Source organism: Theropithecus gelada, chromosome 9, assembly GCF_003255815.1.
Source record: "Theropithecus gelada isolate Dixy chromosome 9, Tgel_1.0, whole genome shotgun sequence".
Classification (NCBI taxonomy): domain Eukaryota; kingdom Metazoa; phylum Chordata; class Mammalia; order Primates; family Cercopithecidae; genus Theropithecus; species Theropithecus gelada.
In genome coordinates, this window is record NC_037677.1 from 28,693,503 (window position 1) to 28,720,109 (window position 26,607).

The 26,607-nt window shown below is 39.1% G+C and overlaps 2 protein-coding genes across 2 annotated transcripts in view; both read left to right on the forward strand.

Moving 5' to 3' along the window:
- Positions 1-26,607, forward strand: part of NEBL (nebulette) — a 379,467-nt gene that overhangs the window by 28,079 nt on the left and 324,781 nt on the right. The window lies entirely within an intron of this gene.
- On the forward strand, positions 552-20,916 carry C9H10orf113 (chromosome 9 C10orf113 homolog). Its single transcript, XM_025396003.1, is given in 3 exon segments — positions 552-620; positions 622-722; positions 20,844-20,916. Coding segments are annotated over 3 exon segments (243 nt in total).

Genomic DNA, 26,607 nt, shown 5'->3' on the forward strand with positions numbered 1-26,607 from the left:
CTTCTGACTTGAAGAGTCACTAGAAGTCTCAGGCACTTCGGAAATCTTGAGTGGGAAGAGGCATTATGGCAGGGAGGACCTTGTGGACCCATGGAAATCAAGAAAGCATTGATTTTCTGTGCAGAATCCTGCATTGCCTAAAACCCTGAGGCCTATCTCCCAGAGCTTCGGTAGCTGTTCAGTCAGACAACTGTGTCTGAATTGATTCTGAAAATAATAGACCAACCATAAAGCAGCATAAAATATTATGAAACTATTCCAGAAGTTCAGTAATATCTTTGGGACCTGCTCATAGCCCAAGTTTGTGAATACTTTTGTAGTTAAAAAAATATTTTTACTTTACCAGGGCATTGCAATTCTTTTCCATCAGTGAATTTCACTCTACAGTCTTTTCAGAGCATCTCATAATCAGTCAACAAATCTATTTCAAATGTGTTTGTTACTAAGCAACGGTTGCTAAGAGCTTCTGTAATTAAGATGAAAGTTCCAAGGTAACAATGCCCAAACACAGCACCATTTTCACCATTTTCTGATAATGCAGGAGGAGTAGGATGGCTACAAGTGAAAGAAGAATCTACTCTATGGAAAGCATGGCACCTGAAATTTCTGAAGATATTGGTTGTCTGTCTTCTAGCTTATATGAAAGAGAGTGTTTGTGTTTTACTAATCAGCCAGTCATTTTTTTCTTGTGTGGCTGAAATGTACATTCCAGACATGAACAGGTAGAGTATATATTGGAGGCAGGTTTATACTGCATGGCTGTGCTAAGACAGGGTCACGTGGTGATGTAAATGATGCTGCCTGACACGTGCAGCTATAAGAGGGGCGAACAGAGTACCCTCTGCATGAAATAAACTTCCTTTGCAGTTATCACTGACCTAGATTAAGCAGCGATGCAGGCCTGTTCTGTACTTTGTGTAACAATGCAGTTTCTTTTTCTTTTGGAGATTTGTAAAGGAAGACTCAGATGAATTTTTCCCTATTCATGGTGCCTGGCTCATAGCGGGCGCTTAACAAATGCTCCTCTTTGCCTTCCCATTCCATTTTGTTCCAGGGGCGAGGAGGGGGTTAGGGTTTCCATGGCGACCTGTTGTTGAATGACCTCCTTTCAGACCTGTTGTTAGATGCCCAATGGGCCCGAGCTGCGGTCCAGAGAGCCGAGCCTCACCTAATGGAGGGCTTTGCTGGTAAAAGAAGATTCAGTCAGTCCAAATCAGCAAGCAATTACTGAGTCACTCTCCAGCTGCCGGAACCCTTGGCATTTCCCTACAGGGATTATCTGCAGGTTAGCCTTGTTGCAGGCAGAATGGACGTCAGCCACCAAAGAGTACTGACTGGTAGATCTGGTTCTGGTTTGGTTCCATACATTTGGGATGTTTGGCAGGCCATACCTCCTTGGACTTTAATTTCCTCATCCTTACAGAGTGCACAATAACAGCCACTTGGCTTATATGGTAGGGTTGGCATAAGAACGAGAGGAGACAGATTATGTAAAGTGCTATGTAAAGGTGTATACATATCCACTTATTCAACAGATATTTACCAAGTGGTTCCTAAGTGTCAGGCACTATTCTAGTTTCATAATATAGTTCATGTCAGAACAAATCAATAGATCTATTTAATTCTTTTTAATGGCATTTTAATATCCTATAATGTAGGTGTTTCATCATTTATTTAACCATTCCCCGATTTATGGACATTTAAACAAATAGTGCTGCATTGAACATGTTTATACATATAACTTTGGCATATGTGAGAATATTTCTCTAGGGGAGTACTGAAAGAGATTTTGCGAAGCCAGAAGTCTTATATATTTCATGTTTTGTTGGCTACTATCAAACACACCAAAGGGCAATAGCAACCTACCGTCCCAGACAACATGTAAGAGAATCCCCATCTTTCCCTATCTTGTGAATCTAATTTTCCAATTTTACCAGTTTGCTGGATGAAAAGTAATATCTAATGGTTGTGTTATTTTTGGTTTCTTGTTCTATCCACAAGCATCTTTTATTTTATTTTATTTTTTGCCATTTTTACTTCTTCTGTGGATAGCCTTTTTATCTACCCCTTTTGTGTGCTTGGAGATACTTTTTTGTTTTAATTTGAAGGGGCTTTTTATATACTTGAACATGTTTAATACTTTTTCATTTCATTTTATGTACTTTTTCATTGAGAGGAAAGAGCCCATGTTAACCACTATTTTACAGAGGAGATGAGAGACATATGAAGTGAATAGCTAGTTACAGTCACTTGGCCATATATGATGGGGCCTGGGTTGGAACCTGGCTCTTCCTATTCCAATCTGCCTTTTTTTCTTTTCTGTTTTTCTTTTGAGACAGAGTCTCACTCTGTCTCCCAGGCTGGAGTGCAGTGGCATGATCTCGGCTCATTGCAACCTCCAACTCCCCGGGTTCAAGTGATTCTCCTGTCTCAGCCTCCCAAGTAGCTGTGATTACAGGCACATGCCACCACACCTGGCTTATTTTTGTATTTTTAGTCCAGATGAGGTTTTGTCAGGTTGGCGTGGCTGGTCTCGAACTCCTGACTTCGGGTGATCCACCCGCCTCAGCCTCCCAAAGTGCTGGGATTACAGGCGTGAGCCACAGTGCCCGACCCCAGTCTAGTTTTATTTGAGCAAGAGAGGTTATTTGGGAGGCTCAACTGGCCAGGGAGGGTGGGTTACCTTGCAGGGCAATTTGGATGATTGAATGCAGTACCAGGGAAGCCACTGGGTTAAGGAAGCGGAATGGTGCCCAGCACAGGTTTCTTCTAGTACCAGCAGCCATCCAGCCCCATCTGCAGGTGTTACCTAATCCTGGGAAAAAGTGAAGGTAACTGAGGGCCTGAGGGCCTGAGGGCCATGACTGTGTCTTTGTTCCTGAGGAGGTGGCTACAAAGACAAAGGAGGAGGAGAGTGATAGCCCCCTGGCGGTGCCACCTTTCTGCCCTCCAAGGGCACAAACAGTGCTGTAGTTGCCTCACATTACAGAGACCAGAGAACATGATTATTCTCAATAATCACAAGAGACTTGAAACAAAAATCCTCTCCTTGTTGGAGTTTTCAGTGGTATCTTATTTGAATAATCATCACTTCTTTTTTCTGATTGAATAATTATCATTCTCCTTTCCTGTGTAAAACAGTAAATTTGATATAAAGTTTTTCTGGAATGGTCTTATTTTAAGAATTTTTTTTTTCTTATCCTGATCTGGCTTGTGACGTTTTTTGATGGGGCTAAGTCCTAGAATAGAAAGTCTAGATGTATTTATTTGTCTGTAAACGCTGCAAGCAATCTTCAGAGCTCTCTGGGTCAAGTCACTTATTGAACACGTACGGAATCTAAGATCTGGGGAAGTGGGGTGGTTTGCCAAGGCACTCAGTTATTCCAGATCGAAGACTAGAATTTGGGGACCTCTTCAACTGTTTTAGGACTTCTGATTGGGCCATTTTATATCTTTCTGACATTTGTCTATGTTCTCCTTCCTCTTACCTTAGGGTTTCTTACCTGGAAAATGAGACTGTTTGTACTTATTGCATTGAATTGTTGTGCTAAGTAGTTGATAAAGCTCTTTTCACGTTTGAATTTTTTTTTTTTTTGAAATGGAGTTTTGCTCTTTTCACCCAGCTGGAGTGCAATGGTGCTATCTCAGCTCACCGCAACCTCCACCTCCTGGGTTCAAGCGATTCTCCTGTCTCAGCCTCCCAAGTAGCTAGGATTACAGGCACCCACCATCATGCCCAGCTAATTTTTGTGTTTTTAGGAGAGACAGGGTTTCGCCATGTTGGCCAGGCTGATCTTGAATCCCTGACTTCAAGTAATCTGCCCGCCTCAGCCTCCTAAAGAGCTGGGATTACAGGTGTGAGCCACTGTGCCTGGCCTCACATTTGAATTTTAACCTCCCTTGGAACATGTTTATGAAAACCCCTCTTTTTCCACATTCATATTATGCATATAACATGTGCTTCGTTGACCCTTGTTGAATTAATAAAAGAATAATTGTTATGTATTTCTATACTTTAATCACACACACACACACACACACACACACACACACGTCTCAAATTCACCACTGTATAACCACCCCAAGGTTATACAGTCCAGCCATCCCCAACCTTTTTGGCACCAGGGACAGGTTTTGTGGTTTCCACAGATGTTGGGGCTCTGGGGCAGGAGGATGGTTTGAGGATGAGAGCAGGAGGATGGTCTCACCTCAGATCATCAGGCGTTGGTTAGAATCTCATAAGGAGCACAACTGGGATCCCTTGCATGTGCAGTTCATAGCAGGGGCCATGCTTCTGTGAGACTCTAATGCCACCGCTGATCTGGCAGAAGGCAGTAGCAGTAATGCTCGCCATACTGTCTGCCACCCTGGGGGTTGGAGGCCCCTGATATAGTCTATCTCCTGTTTTCAGGCATGGAGTATTTGAAATATTAAAAGTAAACCATTTCCCCATGATTTTAAATACAGAAGAGGATCCCACAATTTCCCTTAGATGCTCATTTTGATTTTTCAGAACTGACGCTGTTGGAAAACTTGTCTGCTTTAGTCTGTTTCACAGGTGCCTGTTGACTCCTGTGCTCGCTCATTTTGCCCGAGTATTCTCTTATACACCCCGAATGGGTAGTTGGGCCATGGACTGAGTGGTAAGGCGATCTGGAACTTCTGGAGTGGTGTCCCATGGTGCTGTCAGAGTAAGCCAAGCTGGAGTCTGCGTGGCTGCAGTACATAGGTGACTCAGGCTGTGCTAGTAGACAGGCCTGGTGCAACCCAGGGTGAAGTCATAAATATTTCTAGGCTATTTGGTTGGTCTGTATTGTCATGGTCTCTGAGAAAGGCTGGCATGTTTTAAGTCAGATGTCTGTGTATTAGGAATACCATCAAGAGTGAATGCTTAGGAATAGTGGGTTATATTACCAAGGAGAGTGCTAAGAGAATTATTGTTCCTACAAGTCTCACCACTGAATGAGGTCTTTTGTCCTTTTACAGAGAGTGATTCAAAACCCTTTAATCCTGGCCAGGCTGGAGTTGATGTTTGGATACCGGGGGCAGGGCCTGTCTTCTACCTAGAAGTATATAGTATTATGTCAAGAGGAAGATTTTCTAGAACAGGAGTTCTGCTGAAGGTGTGGGAGGTGGAGAGGCAGATTAATCCTGGATCTCAGGCACCCTACGGGTAGAACCTTGGGACATGTATTTGCTGTGAACATCTCACATGCTTTGTATCAGAGCTTCATCCAAAGAGATATCATCAATTTTGGGTTCAAGGTAGAGGAAAGATTAACATACTTCAGATAACACACTCTGAGATTTTCTGACTTTTATTCATTTTATTCAATCTTGTTCTAGTCTCTTAGATTTACTTTTTCAGCTTTTAACCATCTTTTTTTGTGTTTCTCTGTCATGGGTGATTTTTGATGTTCAAGGGTGGCGTTAAGAAAACAACAACAACACTTTTACTTTAAATATTAGTTTTTCATTCTTTCAATTTTTATTTTGATGTAATACTAGACAAACAGAAAAGTTGCAAGAATATCATGAAAAATTCTTGTATACTTTTTTCCAGATTCTCCAAATGGTCACATTTTGATACATTTGTTTTATCCTTTTTCTTTATATGCTATTTTTTTTCTCCTGAGACCATTGAGGTAAGTGCAGATAAGATGTCTTGTTGCCTCTAAATAATGCACTGTGTATTTCCTAAAAACGAAGGCATTCCCTTACATAAATACCATATAACTTTCAAAACTGGGAAATTAACATTGATATTGTCGTATTATCCAATCTACAGACCTCGTTCAGATTTTACTAAATGAAACAATAATGCCATCTTTTAGCAAAATAAAATCCAAGATCATGCAGTTTATTGTGTTGTCATGTCCCTTTGGTGTCTTTAGTCTGGGACGTTTCTTTCTTTTCTTTCATATAGTGAGATTTTTGAAGAGCATAGACCAGGTTTTTTTTTTGTTGTTGTTGTTGAATGCCTCTTGTTTTACATTTATTTGATGTCTCCTCATGATTAGATTCAGGGTTTGCATTATTGATAGGACTAAAATTGATACTAATTTTTAAAAAAAAATTTAAATTCTGGGATACATGTGCAGAACGTGCAGGTTTGTTGCATAGGTATACATGTGCCATGGTGGTTTGCTGCGCCTATCAACCTACCATCTAGGTTTTAAGCCCCGCATGCATTAGATATTTGTACTAATGCTCTCCCTCCCTTTGCCCCCCACCCCCCGACAGGCCCCCATGTGTGATGTTCCCCTCCCTGTGTTCATGTGTTCTCATTGTAATTTATATTAGTTTTAAATGGATATTAGTTTTTAATTAGTATTGATTTATTCAAGTTGAAAACTATATTTTTTCATTGTATGATTTTATTTTACCATAAATGTCTTGTTATTCTATATATAAATCTAGCAAGTAGAGTATGAAATAAGAACAAATCATTTATGGGTGTTTGCTTTAAATGATGCTTGATAAACTCAGGCTGGACAGACTAAATTCCCATTAATCCATTCAGTTTGTAACTTAATTACATCTTCTTAACATTTAAGATTGTATTTGTAAATAAATATATCTAATCTTTCTTTTAATCACTTTAAATGCCTCATAAAGCAAACCTGAAGACCTTAGCAAACACTTTCCTAAGTACTTGAATAATTCTTGCAAATTAAAAATTAAACTTATAAATACGGTAGATTCCTCATTCTTCCAGAAATTCTAATATTATTTGAAAACACTCATATTTTCACTGCTTACTCAATCACATCTAAAATCACTTCAAATCTGGCACATTTTCAAAGATGTCAGATTCTCAAACATTCCATATACCTTATTTATTATTATTATTTTATATTTTTTTGAGACAGAGTGTTGCTCTGTCGACCATGCTGAAGTGTAGTGGAGCGATCTTGGCTCACTGCAGCCTCCACCTCCTGGGTTCAAGTGATTCTCGTGCCTCAGCCTCCAGAGTAGCTGGGATTACAGGCCTGACTAATTTTTGTATTTTTTTTTTTTAGTAGAGACAGGGTTTCAATATGTTGGCCAGGCTGGTCTTGAACTCCTGGCCTCAAGCAATCTGCTTGCCTCAGCCTCCCAAAGTGCTGGGATTACAGGCATGAGCCACTGGTACCCGGCCACATTCCATACACTTTAATCCCTAATTTACGAAGATTATTATGAGCTTCACACAAAGTTATTAATACTATGGCTTCAGCATTTCTATATTTAATTCCATACCTTCCCAAGGTTGCCAAGACAAATGTGCACTGTGGAAAGCAGGTCTATTATGGGAGTTGGATTGAGGTTACCACGCTAATAGGTGCAACATGTGCTAATATGTTCCTCTTACACAATTGTTTATCTGGCAGAGATTTGGGGTTGAGGAACCATATGTCCCCGTTCGTTTTGAACTACAGATAAATTCATTTCATCATTTCTATGACAACATGAGACTAAGCCTCATATAATTGCTATGACAACAGATAGCGGTCCACATGCTTCAGATGTGATGGATTTTCAACTTTGGTCTCCTGGGTTGATATCCTTTCCTCTGATTTGGGTGGACGCAGGGCATCCTCATCCAAATTGCAAAGGATTTCCCCTCCTGCTTGATTACATTCTGCATTTCTTTAGCTCTTGGCAGCATTATGTCGTCATTTTATTCTGTCTGATTGGATTTTACATTTTCTTTCAAAACCTTTGGCCACAACTCCAAAGCTTCATGCTAATGAAAATGCCCTTCTCTAATTTCTTCATGTTACTTTGAATTATAGGTTTTAGAGCTTGACTTAGATTCCCAGAAAGTTCCACTAGTGCTATGTAACATGATTATAAAAAATTCCTACACCAGCCATGACTCTTAACATCTGAGAGCTCTGTGTACATATTGTAACTAGAGATGACTGAGTGTGCTCTTTTAAATTTTGTTGTTGAATTGCTTTCAAACAGATTTGAGAGCTAAATTACAAATGAACAAATACAATCAAAGTAGGAATAGATCACGTATAAGAACATCATGAAGTCATGGATAGTGGCCATTATTTATTACGATGTGCTATTTACTTTTGGTAATTTAATTTAATTTTGCTTACTTAGAGTGTCTGGAATAATAGTAATCACTCTCCATTTTCTTGGCAGATATTCTGTCCATTAATTTTTTTTAAAATAGTTTAGTTTGGTGTCGTTACTAAAAGTACATGTTTTGGAATCAGCTGCACTTGGGTTGAAATTGCAGTTTTGCAGTTTTTTAGCTGTGTGACTCTGGGCAAGTTACCAAACCTCTCGGAGCCTCCTGTGGGTAACCTTGCAAGGTTGTCATGAGGATTAGGCTGATTTTGGAACACATAACATAGCACCTGGAGTATAGTTTTTTATAATGTTTATTATTCACACTTCCCGTTTTTGTTGTGTTTCTGTCCTCATCCATTGATTCTGGTCTGCCTCACCTCTCCCAATGACATTTTATTGAGCCCTGACCCCTCTTTTGGTTTCTCTAATAGCTGTACATTGCCTATATTCATTATATATTTCTTCTACCTTATATCACGGTAGAGGCATAGCGGACAGTCCATTTATTATAAAGATTTCTTCTGTCTGTCTCCTGGGAGAGCCCCTCAGTTGTACCTTCTTGGCTTCTTTGTGTTGAGCTTGGTGGGAATCCATAAGCCATCATTCCTCTCCACCTTAGAGGCCATTCCTTGGATGCATCTGTTTCTCCTTGATCTTGGACATTTCCAGCGGAACATGCACACATTTTGCAGTGTTTACGGTGAGTTGGGACAGTGCTGTCCGCTGTCCCAATAATATAAGACTGTTTTGGTTTCTACTGTTTTTGGAAGCCAGATTCATGCTCCCTCCTACCTTGTTCTTTAGGGTTATAGACATCATTACCCTCTAGGAGGAGGACTTGGCAAGGAGGAGCTGACCACTGACCACTGGAAATCGCAACACCCACCATCCGCAGCATGCTGGGCTCCTCTCCACTTCCAGTTCCTTCCTTTCTTTCTTCCTTTCCCTTCCCTTCCCTTCTCTTTCCTTTCTTTTTTTCAGGGTCTTGCTCTGTCACCCAGGCTGGAGTGCAGTGGTGTGATCATAGCTCACTGCAGCTTCAACCTCCCAGTCTCCCGGGCTCAAGTGATCCTTCTACCTCTGCCTCCCTAGAAGCTGAGATCACAAGCACACACCATAATGCTCAGCTGGTTTAGTTTTTTTTTTTTTTTTTTTGTAGAGATGGCAGAGATGTCTCGCTATGTTGCCCAGGCTGGTCTCAAACTCCTGGCCTGAAGCAATCCTTCTGCTTCAGCCTCCCAAAGTGCTGGGATTACAGGCATACCTGGCTCACTTCCAGTTTCACTTAGCTTAGGTTGTGCCACCTATCAGGAGTGGCCAAGGAGGTAGTAACCTCAGTGACCATGACCTTGAGTGGATTTTAAAGACAGAAAACCTAATGGGGCAGCAGTAGCCATGGTGTTCTTAGACACCAAGCAGGAGCAAACTGGAATAATTCTACAGATTTCTTCTTGCCCAGGGCAAAGCCAGATTGGTCCTGACTGATATTTTCTCAGTTTTTCAGAGTTATAAATAAATACCAAGGCTATATGAACAGTTAACAAGGAAGACTAACCATGCAAGAATAGCTATGGCTAACTGAGTGCAGCAGTTGTTTGGATGGATATTTGTTATATACGGACTCTTATAATGACAATTACTATTAAGTACCAGATGCCAGATACTTTGAAAAAATTTATTTCTTTGGATTTTAACAACCCTTTGAGATAAATGTTATAAGTATCTCCACTTTCACAAGTAAAAGGTTAAATTAATTGCCCAGAGTCACATGGCCAGTAAGTGAAAGAGTCAGGACTAAGACCTATATCTACTTAAGATCAAAGATCATGCTTTAATCACTTCCTGTAGACGAATGGCATAAGGAATTTTCTAACAACTAACTTAGTGAGATTTTTCCTTGCCAAATTAAGAAAATGTTATGCCAGTCAGGGAAGTCACCAGAAAGCACTGATTTAAAGAAGAACCTATCAACTCCAAAAATATTGTCTCTAGATGTCCATTAATTCTACCAATCCATGACTCATTGGGGGCAATAAGCAACTCCTCCGTCCAGAGACGAGTAAGAAGTTATATCAGTCGTTTTGCTCTAGATATGAATTAATTTACCCAGATTGCTTTCCTAACAGCAGACTGCAATGTACTGCGTGAATAAAAGATTTGCTGTTCGGGAAGGAGAAAGTGGAGGTGGTTTTGGAACATGGAGACCATTTACAGTAGGGTAGGCTTTGGCGACCTTTGTCCAGCTGTAGGGTAGAAAGTAAAGAGGAAGGTGAGAGGGAACTTGGAAGGCTGAAATAGGACAGGGATACAGAAGGAGCGGTGGGGAAGATCCAAGGACAAGTTCACCTCTCTCCTGCTTTTGCTGACTCTGAGGATTCTTGGTGGTGGGTGATGAGGGTGAAGGTTTGAAATAAGAAGTAATAAGGGCTGGGCATGGTGGCCCATGCCTGTTATCTCAGCACTTTGGGAGGCTGAGAGGATTGCTTGAATCCAGAAGTTTGAGGCTGCAGTGAGCTGTGATGTTGCCACTGCACTCCAGGCCGGGCAAGAGAGTGAAACCCTGTGTTTAAACTACAACAAAAAAGTAGTAAGGAGAGCAGTCCTTGGATTTCAACAGTCACTAGTCGTATTTGGGGCTTTCTTAAAAATGGAGATTTTGGAAATGTATTACTAGAGAATTGGATCCAGCAAGTGTGGAGTGGACCAAGGAACTTGGATTGTACCAGTCTCACTGGGTGATCTTAATGCAGATGCCTTGAGGACCAAACTTGTGGAAAGTTTGAGTTAGAGTGTCTTCCACTGGGCTGGTAGGCGAGTCTACACCCAACCCCGAATGTGATCCTGTGGCTTCTGTGAGGTTGGGGACTCCCTGGTTGAACACCTCAAGGTGTTTAAATTGAAGAAGGGCTTCCTGCCTTTGAGAAATGTGTTTAATCAATCCAGGCAAAGCTTTTCAAGGCCCAGAAAGTTCTGCCTCAGGGATAGGCTGCCTTTTTCTTCCTTGCCTCTTAGCTAATTTCTGGCTCCATCTCTCATCCTGGCCGGGTTTGAGGAGGAAGAGCTGGGTTTCCAGCTGCAGGGAGCCAAGAAAAGTAGGGTGACCGCTGAAAACAGGACCTTCAGTGCTGAGGCCGGGACAGTCCCGGACACACTGGGATGGTGAGTCCCCTCCTTGGGCAGAAGCCCATGTGGTGTAGACCCCTCACCTATTCTACTCCGCTACAGAAAGACTGTGCCATGATGTCTCAGGTCAGGGGAATCACTCACTGAGTATATTTGGTGCACCCATAGGAGCTGTTTCTTTTTTCTTTAGCAGAAAAGCTCTTTTCAGTTTAGTTTCTTTGACTTGTTTCCTGTGGTTGCAGGAGGCTGATTGTTGGTAGCCTCACCTGGTCTGAGAAGTAATTCCTCAGTGCTTCCTTTTTGTCAAATATTATCATGTCAAGAATCATTGCCAGATTTTTTTTTTTTTTAATCTCCACTGAGGCTGTAACTAGGATGTGAGTTCACTGAGACTAGAGAAATTAGATCTTCAAACAGCCCTTTGGAGGATACGAATGGGGAAGTACCACACAAAAGAGTTAAGGGAGGACGGGCTGTCCTGTTGGCATTGGCCCTGTGGCCTCACCCCACCCGGTGGCTTTACTATTAGCCTAGAGAGATTGTAGTATATTCTTATTGAATTCAGTTTGGAAGAGGAAAATGTGTTTTCTTGAATGAGGAATGTCCCCAAGGTGGAGTTCAGGCTGTTTTCCTCTCAGCTTGAGCTCTGGGATGAAATAGGGCCTGTTACAGACAAAGCTCTGTTTGAACTAAAATGACTCACAAGAGGTGTCCAGAGGAAATGAAAGAGTGTACTGGAACCTGGACAAATGTTGCCCTTGATGGAGGGTGGAGTGGGTGAATAATCAAGCTGAATAATCCCATTTCTAGTTTTTAAAAAAGGTATAAAATATTAACTGTGTGTGATGTGTGTACACAGACCACAAACAGATTTTGAGAGGAATTCATAAGAGAAATTCTGAAAACTATTTTAAGCACGGCAGCATTGTAGAGTAGCATACCTTCCAGGTGAAAAGAGAGCAATGTTCCTATGGATGAATGAATCCTGATGTTTGTCAGAACTCAGTAATCACCCAAGACATAATTTAATCCCAGAAGGTTTCCCCATCTAATTATATTGTGCATATGCTAATACTAAAAGTAATTTGCAATTGCTAAACACACACTAATTGATGGGACAGTGGTGAGAGTAGGAAGGAAAATGTTCTAGAAGCTTTCTAACTGGATGGACATCACTTTTGAATGGAAACTTGTCCAAATCTGGATAATTTGGGATCAACTGTGTAAAAGGTAGTCCTTGGAAGAAGACTTAAAGTTGCTTATAATGTGGGTTTACATGGATGGAATAGTGTCTTCTAAAATTTAGGAAACATATGCAGAAAATTCTGAAAACAAATGAGACTAAGACTTAATCCTGCCCTCTGTCTTTAGCATTACAAAGGGGTTTTAACACTGTTGCTAAATGACCTGGAAACAAAAATACTATAGAAAATAAGAATACATATAAAGCAGCTTTGAGTCTAGGAGAGTAGGACATGACTTAATTCAACTGAAGTCTTATTTTCTTGCAGGATGGAAAATTTGACACCTGCTTAGATTTTTTTTTTTTTTTTTTTTTTTTTTGAGATGGAGCCTCGCTCTGTTGCCCAGGCTCTGGAGTGCAATGGCATGAGCTCGGCTCGTTGCAACCTCCATCTCCCGGGTTCAAGTGATTCTCCTGCCTCAGCCTTCTGAGTAGCTGGGACTACAGGCACGTGCCGCCATGCTTGGCTAATTTTTATATTTTTAGTAGAGATGAGATTTCATCATGTGGGCAGGCTGACCTTGAACTCCTGACTTCCGGTGATCCACCTGCCTCAGCCTCCCAAAGTGCTGAGATTACAGGCATAAGCCACTGTGCCCAGACCTTTTTAGAATTTGCCTTTGGTAAATGTGTAGGTCTGTGGAAAACAAAACAGAGATTGACTCATACACAGGACAAAGATGACCATCAGCATCAAGTGGTCCCCAAGCTCCTTAAGGTTCTCAGATTTGAGGCAGCCACCTGGGAGAATCAGTGATGTCATCATGACAGCCACATCACCCAACCAAACGCTACTCTGCTATTATGTTGAGACATAGGTTTCCTTGGAACCTATTCCCTTAGGATTAATATGATGGGCTCTTTCCTGATAATAACAGCTAGTAGGTACTGAGTGTTCACAATGTGCCATATGCTGTTGTGAGTGCTTTGCCTATATTCATTCACATAATCCTTCTAACTCTATGCAGATTCCCTATGTTTTCTCTTCTTATTTTAAGATGGGGAGGATCTGATACACAGAAAAAAGAATAACTTGACTCAAAGGCACACAGCCTGTAGAATTAAGATGGAATCTGGCTTTGGGACTTGCTTTTCATCCGCCTTTGTGTACTGCTCCCCAATGATTGGGGATCATAGAGAAATTGTAACAGGTCACATTTCACCCACAGTGAGGAGCCCCCTCCACTGAGCCTGGCCTCCCAAGACACAGTACTTTTTCCCTTTTGTGATTTAACCAGTAATTTCATTAGGTTAAAAACATCATCTGCTTTTCTTACCTTGAAACCATGACTTCTACTGAGGTAAATGGTGTGAGGGCTGTAGCTTCAAAAATCAAACTGAAAGTGTCACAAAAAGAAAGCGGGTAAAAGAGTAAAATTGGACTCCCACCTCACACACATACAAAATTAACTCAAAATGGGCTAAGGACTTAAATGTGAAAGCTAAAAGTATAACACTTTTAGAAGAAAACAGAGTAAATCTTTATGACTTTGGATTAGGCAGTGGTTTTATATGTAATGCCAAAAAACACACGCAACAAAAGAAAATACAAATTAGACTTCATCAATATTTAAAAACACCTGTCCTTCAAGGACACTCTCAAGAAAGTGTAAAGACTACTCCTAGAATGTAAGAAAATATTTGCAGATCATTCTTCTGATAAAGAACTAGTACCCAGAATATATAAAGAATGGTTACAACTCAATTATTAAAAGACAAGTAACCCAATTAAAAATAGGCAACCGATTTGAATAGACATTTCTCCCAAGAAGATGCATGGTCAATAAACACATAAAAGAAGGCCTGGTATCATTACTCTTAAGGGAAATGCAAATCAAAACCACAATGAGACACTTCATACGTCCTAGAATGGATATTGTGAAAAAGGTGGACAATAACAGATGTTGGTGAGAATGTGGAGAAATTGGAACCCTCATACATTGCAGGTGGGAATGTAAAATGGTGCAGCTACTTTAGAAAATAGCCTAGCATTTCTTCAAAATTTAAACGAAGAATTACCATATGATCCAGTAATTCTACTTCTTGGTATATATCCAAGAGAATTGAAAACATATGTCCATACAAAACTTTGTACATGAATGTTCATAGAAGCATTATGCATAACAGCTAAAAAGTGGATACAACCCAAATGTCCACTAATTGGTGAGTAGATAAACACAGTGTGGTACATCGACATAATGGAACACCATTCACCCCTGAAAAGGAGTGAAGGACTCATCATACTGTTAATATAACATGATGAATCCTGAAAACATTAAGCTAGATAAATCAGGCACTAAAGGCCACATACGATATGATTCCATTTATATGAAATGTGCAGGACAGGCAAATCCATAGAAACAGAAAGTAGATTAGCAGTTACCAGAGGTTCTTGGGGAATAGGGATAATGGGGAGTGATTGCTAATGAGTACTGAGTTTCTTTTTGGGGTGATGAAAACGTTCTAGATTTATATAATGGTTATTACTGCATAACTTTGAGAATATACTAAAACTGAATTATACATTTTAAGAAGATAAATTTTATGGTATTGCGATTACATGTCAATGTAAATATATGCGTACATATACAAAAATAAAAAAGAAAGCTATATCTGCCCTTTTGCAGAAAGTAGGAAGCAAAGTTAGCATTGACCATTCAAAAAATACAACAGCAGGAAATTTTTACCAATTTCACTTTGGGCACCCAAGGGCACTGGGACCCAGCTCCTTGCCAAACGAACTTCATTTTCTTATTTTTTTCTTCTTATTCCTTTTCCCAAACTTTGTGGTTGGAGGAAATAACTAGTTCAGTGGGGAGAAAAAAGATGCTGCTTCTGTTTCAATCTTGAAGCAGTGTTCCATGTCATGACCTGTCACACACACCAGAGGTTCTACATGGATTCCAAAACAGTAACATATGGAAATGTTGTCTCTTTCCACATTGCTTTTATTGGTTTTCTGCTGTCCTGCGCTTTTCTCCAGCTGGGTTGTTTTTTGCTTTGGTTTTGTTACTTCTGTTTGTTTATTTATTTATTTGTACAGAGAAAATTATCACAGTGAGCAGAGTACAGGCCCACTGAGACTCAGCTGTGGAGGATACAACATGGTCATTATTTCGGTCTGGTTTTGACATTAGGGCAATGAGGGTGTCATAAGAATGAGTTAGGAAGCATTCCCTCTGCTTTTATTCTCTGAAAGAGATTGTAGAGAACTGGTATAATTTCTTCCTTAAATGTCTGGTAGACTTCACTAGTGAACTAATCTAGGCTTTGTGCTTTCGGTTTTCAAAGATTGTTAATGATTGATCCAATTTCTTGAACAGATATGGGCCTCTTCAGATTGTCTATTTCCTCTTGTGTGAGTTTTGGCAGATTGTGTCTTGCAAAGAATTGGTCCATTTCAAATTGGTTAATAAATGTGTGAGCATAGGGTTGTTCATAGTATTCTTTTATTATCCTTTTAATATCTATGGCATCTGTAATGATGGCCCCTCTTTCATTTATGATGTTAGTAATCTGTGTCCTCTCTTTTTCTTAGCCTGGCTAGAGGCTTATTGATTTTATTAATCTTTTCAAAGGACCAGTTTTTGGTTTCATTGACTTCTTTTTTCTCTATGGAGTCCCCACTTTTCAATTTTATTGTTTTCTACTCTAGTTTTTATTATTTCTTTTTTTCTGCTTACTTTGTATTTAATTGGCTCTTCTTTTTCCAGTTTCCTAAAGTGGAAAGTTAGATTATTAATTTTCAATCTTTTTTCTTTTACAATACGTGCATTCAATGTTATAAATTTCCTTCAGATCACTGATTTTGTGGCATCCCACAATTTTTGACAAGTTGTATTTTCATTTTCATTCAGTTCAAAATATTTTATAATTTATCTTGAGATTCAGTCTTTGAACCATGTGTTATTTAGAAGTGTGTTATTTAATTCTCCATATATTTCAGGATTTTCTTATCTTTTTGTTATTGACTTCTAGTTTAATTTCATTGTGATCTGAGAGAGGACATTGTATGATTTCTATTCTTTTAAATTTGTTAAGGTGTGTTTAATGTGGTCTGTCTTGGTGAATGTTTCATGTAGGTTTGAAAAGAGTATGTATTCTGCTGTTGTTGGGTAAAGTAGTCTATACATGTCAATGATATGCTGTTGATTGATGCTAGTGTTGAATTCAACTATGTCCTTACTGATTTTCTGCCTGCTGGATCTGTCTGGTACTGATAGAGGGGTGTTGAAATTTCCAATTGTAAGAGTAAACTCATCTGTTTCTACTTGCAGTTTTATCAGTTTTTGCTTTGTGTAATGTGATGCTCTGTTGTTAGATGCATACATGTTAAAGATTGTTATATTATCTTAGAGAATTGACCCCTTTATTATTATGTAATGGCTTTCTTTGTCCCAGATGACTTTCCCTGTTTTGAAGTCTACCCTGTTTTGAAATTAACATAGTTACTCCTGCTTTCCTTTGGTTAGTGTTATCATGATATCTTTTTCTCCATTCATTTACTTTAAAATTATATATGACTTTGTATTTAAAATGGGTTTCTTGTAGACAAAATATAATTAGGTCATATTTTTTTGATCCATTCTGAAAATTTCTGTCTTTCAGTTGGTGCATTTAGATCACTGATGTTCAAAGTGATTATTGATATAATTGGGTTAGTATCTGCCATATTTATTACTATTTTAAATTTTTTGCCCTTGTTCTTTCATTTCTCTGTGTTACACTCTTTCTAATTTTTATGGTTTTAATTGAGGATTTTATATGATCCTATTTTCTCTCCTTTCTTAGCATCTCTGTTATACTGTTTTTTAAAGTTTTCTTTTTTAGTAGTTGCCCTGAGGTTTGCAATATACAGGTAATCCAAGTCCTCTTTCAAATAGCAATATGCTACTTCATGGGTAGTATAAGTACCTCATAATAAAGTAATTCTAATTCTTCTAATTCCTCCCTCTCATTCCTTTTTGTCATCCATTTCACTTATACAAAAGCATATATGAGTGTGTAACATAGATACCTATATACACATATATACATACATAAAATATCTGTATATAAGAATATGTAACTGAATACATTGTTTTTATTATTATTTTGAACAAACTTCTGTAAGGTCAATTAAGAATAAGAAGCCAGGCATGGTGGCACATACCTGTAGTCCTAGCTACTCAAGAGGCTAATGTGGTAGGATGACTTGAGCCCAGGAGTTTGATGCCAGAGCCTGGGCAATATGCAAGACCCCATTTCTTAAAAAAAATAAGAAAAGAAAAGAAAAAAGTTAAAGAAATTTAAATTTTAGGCCGGGCGCGGTGGCTCAAGCCTGTAATCCCAGCACTTTGGGAGGCCGAGGCGGATGGATCACGAGGTCAGGAGATCGAGACCATCCTGGCTAACATGGTGAAACCCCGTCTCTACTAAAAATACAAAAAACTAGCCGGGCGTGGTGGCGGGCGCCTGTAGTCCCAGCTACTCGGAGGCTGAGGCAGGAGAATGGCGTGAACCTGGGAGGCGGAGCTTGCAGTGAGCCGAGATCGCGCCACTGCACTCCAGCCTGGGTGACACAGCGCGAGACTCTGTCTCAAAAAAAAAAAAAAAAAAAAAAGAAATTTAAATTTTACCTCTACTTACACCTTTTTTTAATGTACTTTCTTAATTTATGTAGATCCAAGTTCCTGACCTTCATCATTTTCTCTCTTTGAAGAGCTTCTTTTAACATTTCTTCCAAGGCAGGTGTATTGGCAACAAATTCTTTCAATTTTTGTTTGTCTGAGAAAGTTGCTATTTCTCCTTCACTTCTGAAGGATAACTTAGCAGAGTACAGAATTCTAGAGTGGCAGCTTCCAAACTGCTTACATGTGGAACCACACACTGAAAGTTGCACACCTGTCATTGTTTCTGAAACTTTGTTGTTTCTACTAAATATGCATGTGGCTTATATGATATTCAGCTCTTAGACCACTGACAGCTTAAAACCCTGTATGTCCTTCTTTCATGCTGTTCATTGAAGATGGAGATTCAAGTGAGAGAAGAGCGAGTTTGAGGACCATCTTTTCTGTTTTTTTTTTTTTTTCAATGTTATGTTTTTACGCTTTGAGTATGTTTTCACTTGTGTCACACTTTTAAAAAAAGTGTTTTAACAATTATGGGATAAGTTGAGAGTTAAGATTTGGAAGAGGTGTTGATTATGTTCTCTTGTTCTTCCTTTTTTTGCTTTTGTTCTCTCATTCTTCCTTTTTTTGCTTTTGTTCTCTCGCCCTCTCCATTCTGAACTTGCTTTTCCAGACACCCATTTCTTTTATATCTTTAGTAATTAAGGACCCTTACTGTGGATTTTTCAGCTCTGTATGTTTGCGGATTCTTAGTTGTCCTGTGTGTTATCTCTTTAGACTAAATTTAATCTGACACAGTAATCAAAGTTATGTGGCTCAGTGTATCATTCCTTCCATATCACATGTGTAAAGTGTACATGAGAATTTGAAACGCTCTTGGTGTGTGTGTGTGAGAGATTTTTTGTCTAGGGAGACTTTTCTTATTTACATTGAGATTAACTCACCCAATGCACAAAACTCCACTGTAACTAATGTAATCTATAAGATTATTATGTAATCCTATTTATATGTTTTTGTTGTTTCAAGAGGAAGAAAATGTCTATGGTCTTCAAACGTACATGGTGTCTTACTAATGCAGGGAAGAGAGAACACAAATGACGGTTGGTGTTGCTCTTTTTTAAGAATTAAAAAAATTTACTATTTGTGTTTCCTTTGAATTTGGTTATAATTAAATCAGTGTGTGCTGGGTACCATAAGAGCAGATTCTAGTCCCAACCGAGTCATTAACTTCCTTTTTACAAAAATATAGATGCCAAAATATTTTAGTATGCATTCCTAACAAGTATTTAGTTGTATGTATAAATACCTATAACATAAATATTGCAAAATATTAACAATAATTTCTTAATTCCTTTTAACACAGTTCATATTCACATTTTATTGGATATCTCTTTCAATTGCAAATTGCAAAGTCTTTTGTTTTGTTTTGTTTTAGTAGTTGCTCAAGTTATGAGCCAAATGAAGTACATTTATTGAATTAGCAGCTTTGTCTCTTAAATATTTTTAAATTTATAATAGTCCCCTTCCACTCCTTTCCCCCTTTTAATTCCCTTTATTTGTTGGAGACATCAGGTTTTTGCCTTATAGCATGTTCCACATTCTGGGTTGGGCTGATTGCTTCCTTGTAGTATCATTTAACTTGTGCCTCTATCCCCATATTTCATATAAACTCATAGATCAACAGGCCTGATAATATTAGGGCTCAAATTTTCTTTTCTTCTTTTTTTTTTCTAGGCAAGATCACTTTATAGTTGGTGCTATGTACTTTCTAGTGCATCTCATTGGGAGAGACATAGTATCTGTTTGTCCCAGCTTCAGTGAGTTAAGATTGGTCAGAAGACTTAGCTGTATACCTGGTCCATCATTTATAAGGTTCCTCATCAACCAACATTACTCTAAGTAATGGTTTTTGCAATATACTTCTAGAGAGAATTCCATCATTCTTTCTGTATTTATTAGTTGGAATTCTTTAATATGGATCAATTTTTTATCCTTACTTATTTGGTATTCTGAAATATAGTTTGAAAAGAAAAAGCAAGATCCATTCGTCATTCTTTTCTGTTACTGATCCATTTTCTGAATAATGAATTGGGGTCCTGGCATCCTGCCTTGGTGGGAACCAGGGAGTTGTTCTCTACCTTTTGGGGAAGAGGGAAAGGAGTGGGAGGAACATCTTATCAACTCATTATAAACCCGTGGATGCGTTTGAGTATATTTGAATCAGTTGCAGTAATTCCTTTTGATATTCATATTGCCCCATCTTTGGCCAGTGGAGACTTCTTCTGTTTGACTTGTGTGTCTCTTTGACACTCTTAATCTGAGCCATTAACTTCTGGGCAGCAGTTTCCTCCTCTTTAAACAATTGGGTTAGTTGGTCTTCATGATTTCTTTTAGTTGTAGCTTCCCTTCCAGAAAAAAGATGGTATATGCTAATATTCCATGACTAAATTTCTTATGCTGAAAATCTATTTCTATTTTTTCCCTCTTTAGAGTCCACACACTGGGTGAATTAATGCATTTGAAAATATAGAATGCTTTTGTTTCTCTCTCTTTCTGATCTTTTAGCTCCTAGTTATGTGACACTGGCTTGACAGGAGTCCACACTCTAAGCTCAGTATCTAGGTAAAAAACCAAACAAAGCAAACAATATAAACATTTCTATACTTAAGGCTGTAATGAGGCTTACAAAAGAAGTCCCTGATTTTGAAGATGGATTGATTTTAAAACATAACCAGCAATGTAGTTGTTATTATTCCAAATGTGGTATTTTTTTTCCCTTCTATGGCGGGTACCAGGCATAAAGAATGGACAGCTGTACTTCATCCCATAGGCCTGGTAAGGCAGAACGGAGAGCCGAGAAGGGCCTGAGGCCTCCCAGGGAGCTGGCTGGGGAGACCAGAAGGCTGCAAAGCTGGCCAACGCTTGCCAGGTGGCTGCGGAGAGTCAGCTTCAGTCTCTACAAGCCGTCCATCCAGGCAGCTCCTGAACCAGATCCAGGCAACTGGGCCAAGTCCCCAAGGCTGTCTCTGGGACCAGAAGGTATAACCAAAGGGAAGCATGGATTTAAATTCCAGGGCATAAAAGAAAAGTTCAATGTATCTAAGAAGGTGCTGAAAATGACTTTTTCGTAAATGTCTAAAGGCCACTGTCTTATACCAAACCATATACAATAAAATTTTAAATGAGCCTGAGTTCTGTTTCCATCCGTGCCCTGTGGAGCACATGTGACATCAAAGGCAGCTCCGTAGGGTGCAGGGAGGAAGGAGTGTGCTTTTATTTCTCATTTTGGCACAAATCCATCAAACTATTTTTGATGGCTGGGAAACAAAACTTACATTCCCTCTAAATTCATTGCATTTGCCAGATCCACCTTTGTTTTTCTACAGTGATGGTTTCTACTTCTTCAATCTTTGCATTCCTCTTACTTTGAGGCTTTATTTAGCAGGAAAAAGGCAAGAATGATGCTAGATTTCAAGGGAAGCCTTAAATAGCCCAGTTCATTAAGCAGTCCCCTCTGCAACTTACCATTTCTTCTCCCCAACCCCCAATTTAAAACAGTTGTTTGTAAGACTTTTAAACATGAACCATCCCTCTCATAGGAGTCTTATGATGTGAAAAGGAGCTGCTGGTTTCATTTCAATGTGGTGGGAACCCTTGGTGATGAGCAAATACAGCTTCAACCTAATGCATGTGCACAGTGGCTGTGTGTGTGTGTGTGTATGCATGGTGTGTGTGTATGCATGGTGCATGTGTGTGTATGTGTGTGCCTGTGAGCCTCTAGAGATTCTGGAATTCCATTCATCATAAGAATTAGAGATGTCAGCATTGCTTTCAGCAATTCTGTCTCTTCTTTGCCACCACAGGACTGTTCCTTACGGCTTTTGAGATGTTTCCTTCATGATCTGTCTTTGTGCTGCCTTGCCCCACCACCCCTCAACACTGCACTTCAGTGGAGACTGATGCAGACGGTGCTGTTTCTATTTCTTTTTCTTTTTTAGAGATGTGGTCTTGCTCTGCTTCACAGGCTGGAGTACAGTCCTGTGATCATAGCTCGCTGCAGCCTCAAACTCCTGGGCTCAAACATCCTCCTGCCTCAGTCTGCTGAGTAGCCGGGACTACAGGTGCATGGCACCATGCCTGGCCAATTTTTAAAACGTATATTTTGGTAGCAATAGGGTCTTGTTATGTTGTCCAGATTGGTCTCAAACTGCTAGCCTTCAAGCATTCCTCCCACCTCAGCCTCCCAAAGTGCTGAGATTCCAGATATGACCCATTGTACTCGGCCTTGTTTTTATTTCTTTTGGACTATTTATTTCTGATCATTTTTACTGCTCTTTTCCAAACTCTACATTCCCCATCCTCTTTGAAACTTTGAATCCTGATGTGGTTGGGTGGTGGGTTCTGCCTAACTTGTTAAAGAGTGACCCTGATGCGCCTGAAGTGGTTGGTTTCATTACATTAGGGTCTTTTGACAGCTCAGGGAGAAACTGCCACTCTGTAAACATTTATCACCTCTACTAGGGAAAAAAGGCCCAGGCCTGATTATAATGGGTCAGCAAGTGGAGGAGAAGATATTATTAGCTTCAGTGTCTTTGGTATTGGACTTCTTTTCATTCCTGCATTAATAACTCATAACTTATTGATCTTTTCCCTAATCTTTGTTAGTGATGTTGCCTTAAATTATAAAGGACAGTAATGCAATATTAGTAACAGTTCTATCAATATACTAAAAGCTTTACCTCCTCCTACTCCTTCATTTTTAATCAAAATAGGACCTTCCCTGAAGGATTGGGTTATGAGTACAATGAATTTATGTTGGTCTAGTATGCAATATTATGATTTAAAAGCATTTCTCAATGGCCAAGTAGATAAGGAATTATATGAAATTCTACAAATGTCAAGAAGTATTTCAGTGATTTACAAATATTGTCTGCCTTCTGTATGCATAAAATGTCATAGATTGGTGCCAGTGAACACACACATATATCTCAGGTGAGGATTGGCTTCAAATAACTTACTGGTACATTCTAGGAGAGAAAAATTAAAAAAGAGCTTGCATGAAATATTTCCTAAATAACACAAGAAAACTTAAACTTAAATGTTAGATTGGTTGGAGATATACATATACATATACAACCAATTGGCGATTATGTATATTTATATATAATTATATATGTTGAAGATTTTATGAATATATTGGTTGGAGATTATATATATACATGTATTCTGATGATATATATGATCATCAGAATTCAGAGAAGGGGAACTATAGATTGAATGAAGTCGAAGATACCAATATGAAGGAAAAGGAAGAATTTGGATAATTTGGATAGAGGGGAGCAGGGTGGGGAGAAGAAGAGTTCCAGGCATGGGAAATAACATTGGTAAATTAAAAAATAAGGACTAAGTGGTGGAAATTTATGGAAGGCCAGGATGACTTGAGCTCAGGGCTCTTGTGACATAAAAGACTTAGTGAGCTTTTTACTAATATCTTCAGTGTATGAATAAAGTTGACGATAAAGAACTTTAAGAATATGCAGTTCTCTGTACAGATATGAAGTAGCAATTATCCTCAAATTATATTGTTGCTAGTTTAATTATTTTAGTCTATTTGCCAAAATTGAAAGAAAATTATGAAATCACAACTACTTATATTTGCAAATACACTGGAGTGTCCGAAAATGACAAAAAGCACAGATTTACCTTTGACTTTGTACAGAGTAAGATCTTGAACAGTGAGAATCTTGGCACTTGCTGGATTTTTAAGAGTTGCATGGATTTAATATAAAGACATCCTTTGGTGTCGACCTCAAAGGGATAGTATATGTGACTCTCCAGGCCACCTGTAGAAGGCAGTCTTCATTGTTCAGGGAAAGTGCTAAGCATTGATAAAATCCCACTGATATGAGATATTTCAAAACAATTTCTGGCTTGTTATTAGAACCAGCCAAAATGATTTTATTGAGTATCTTCTATGACCCCAGCAGCCTATGATAAAATATGTGAGACCCCTGATTCTTGATCCTACAGAACTTATTAGGAAGATGAGAGTATTCACTGGAGGAAAATTAGGAAATAAAGACATATACAAGGAGGGAATACTTGAAGTGGGTATAAGTGGATGTCTTTGCTGATGTTCTTTCTCTCATTTCCCTTTTCCTTAGGAAATTGATCTGTCATATTTTCAACTGCTATCTCTACTGGTGACTCAAATAGATATCTCTTCTGGATTTCCTACCCATACACTGAGCATTTTTGCATCATCCTAAACTTCAGATCTCCAAACCCAAACTGTCTCTCCCAACCAGATTAAGTCTCATTTCCTTTCTGCCTTTTATAGTACCCTTTTAATCACCCAGGCTCAAAATCATTGACTATTTCTGCATATCTGTATGTCTTTATATTTATCACTCACCATGGCCACTTATTCTGGATTGTTAGTAGATCAAGAGAATAGAGAGATTTTTAATCAAATGAGCCCAAATATGCAAAGCAAGTATGGACGAGAGAAGGAAATGAAGTGACATTCTCAGGTCTCTTCCATGGAAGATACAGATGGTAGAGTTTTGACTTAGTGGCACTGATGGATCTGTTTCGGGGCAAGATAGAACAATGGGAGAGATCCCAGCTGGGTGTGGTGACTCAGGCCTGTAATTCCAGCACTTTGGGAGGCTGAGGTGGGCGTATCACCTGAGGTCAGGGGTTTGAGACCAGCCCAGCCAACATGGTGAAACCCTGTCTCTATTAAAAATACAAAAATTAGCCAGGCATGGCAGCGGGCGCCTGTAATCCCAGCTGCTTGGCAGGCTGAGGCAGGAGAATTGCTTGAACTCGGAAGGTGGAGGTTAGAGTGAGCTGAGGTCACACCACTGCACTCCAGCCTGGGTGATAGAGAGAGACTCTGTCTCAAAAACAACAACAACAGGAGAAATCCCCACATTCCTTGGCCTGAAAATGTATTTGTATATACATTACCTGTTAACTTCCTTAATATTGGTATATCAAATTTTGATAGAGTTTTGCTTTCAAAGTTTTGGAAAAGCTTAGCATTGAAAGGAATTTGCATCTTTAAATTTGCATTTTCTATCACTGTGTTTTGGTATCCTGGTGGGTTTACATGCAAAACACATCTATCTCCAGACTGTCTAATGTGCTATTGTCAATTAGTGGAATGAACTGTTATGTGTTGTGGGCTATCTTTCCCCGGTGGCATTTAAACAGAGATGGCATCGCTGTTTCAGATACTGAAGATGTGAGCCTAGCGTTGGGTAGGAGATTGGACTAGCTTTCTATAACTCATTCTAAGATTAGGATTTTCTAACTTTATAGTGATTCATAAGACAATTATTTCATAATGGATTTCTACTATTATATAGTGTGCACGTGATAAGCATACATTGATTTGGACTTTTTCTATGACAACTTGGAAGGCAGAAAGTTAAGCACTTAAAAATGACGTCTAAGGGTGGCAGAGTATTTATGGATTATACTATGATTGTTGAATTAAACTAAAATAAATATTACCTTGAGTTTATTTGCCAACATTTTTGGTAGGTTGGAACTCAAGAGGTAGGGGCTGCACCTTTGAAGCACTGGGATTGGCATGACCATGGCATTAAAGTGATTAATTCCCTGACAATTCGCCTAAGTTTATAAAGTTATACAGTGTTAAGGGCTCAGGGTATCTCTCCATAAGCAAGATAGAAAGGGATGGAAATAAATACCATTTCCTTCTTTGAACTGAAGCCATGTGAGATAAGGAATGAAAGAGTATAATTTTAAGGCATTTGGTAGATACTGTTAAAAAAAAGTTTCATGGCCAAACATACTTTAGAATTGATCTCCTGGGGTTTTCAGTCAGGTCCAATGTTCTCAGTGTGATGTTTTCAGATGCCTCCTCTACTCCAGGGAGGAAGTCAGAAGTTATTGTATGAAGCCTGAAAATGTAGTTCCTTTAGATCCTGTGCCAGTATCTCATCATCATCTTGGGACAAAGAATATGGTAAACATCCACAACTTACACAATAGAATGGAAGAATTCCTTTGAACCAGATTAACCATAGGGAAAATATCTGCATATCTTCATAGCAGCCAACACAGAGCTGTGTGTATTTAGCACTGACTTCAGACCTCACTTGGGTGTGTGTTCTTCCTCTGCAGGGCTTAGTTCTCCACAGGGAACTTCTTCACTCTAACCCTCTTGTATAGGTGGTCTTGTTCTTTTTGTTGTTGTTGTTGTTGTTGTCATGAAATACTTTTGAAGAGTGCCAATCCTCAATAAATATAAAAGGATGATGGGAGAGAGAACCACTATTTTATGACTGCCCTAGTAATTAATAAGTGACCTAGGTAAGAATGGCCAGCAGGTGCTAAAATCAGTGAGTGAAAGATTGTTGAGGAATAGAATATTCTCCAAGTATCAACCCTTGGACTACTTAGTTACAAAGATGAAACACACCTTTATGATGGAGAATACTTTAAACCAGTGATCAAATTTAAACAATTTTTTTTTTTTGAGACAGAGTCTCACTCTGTTGCCCAGGCTGGAGTGCAGTTGTG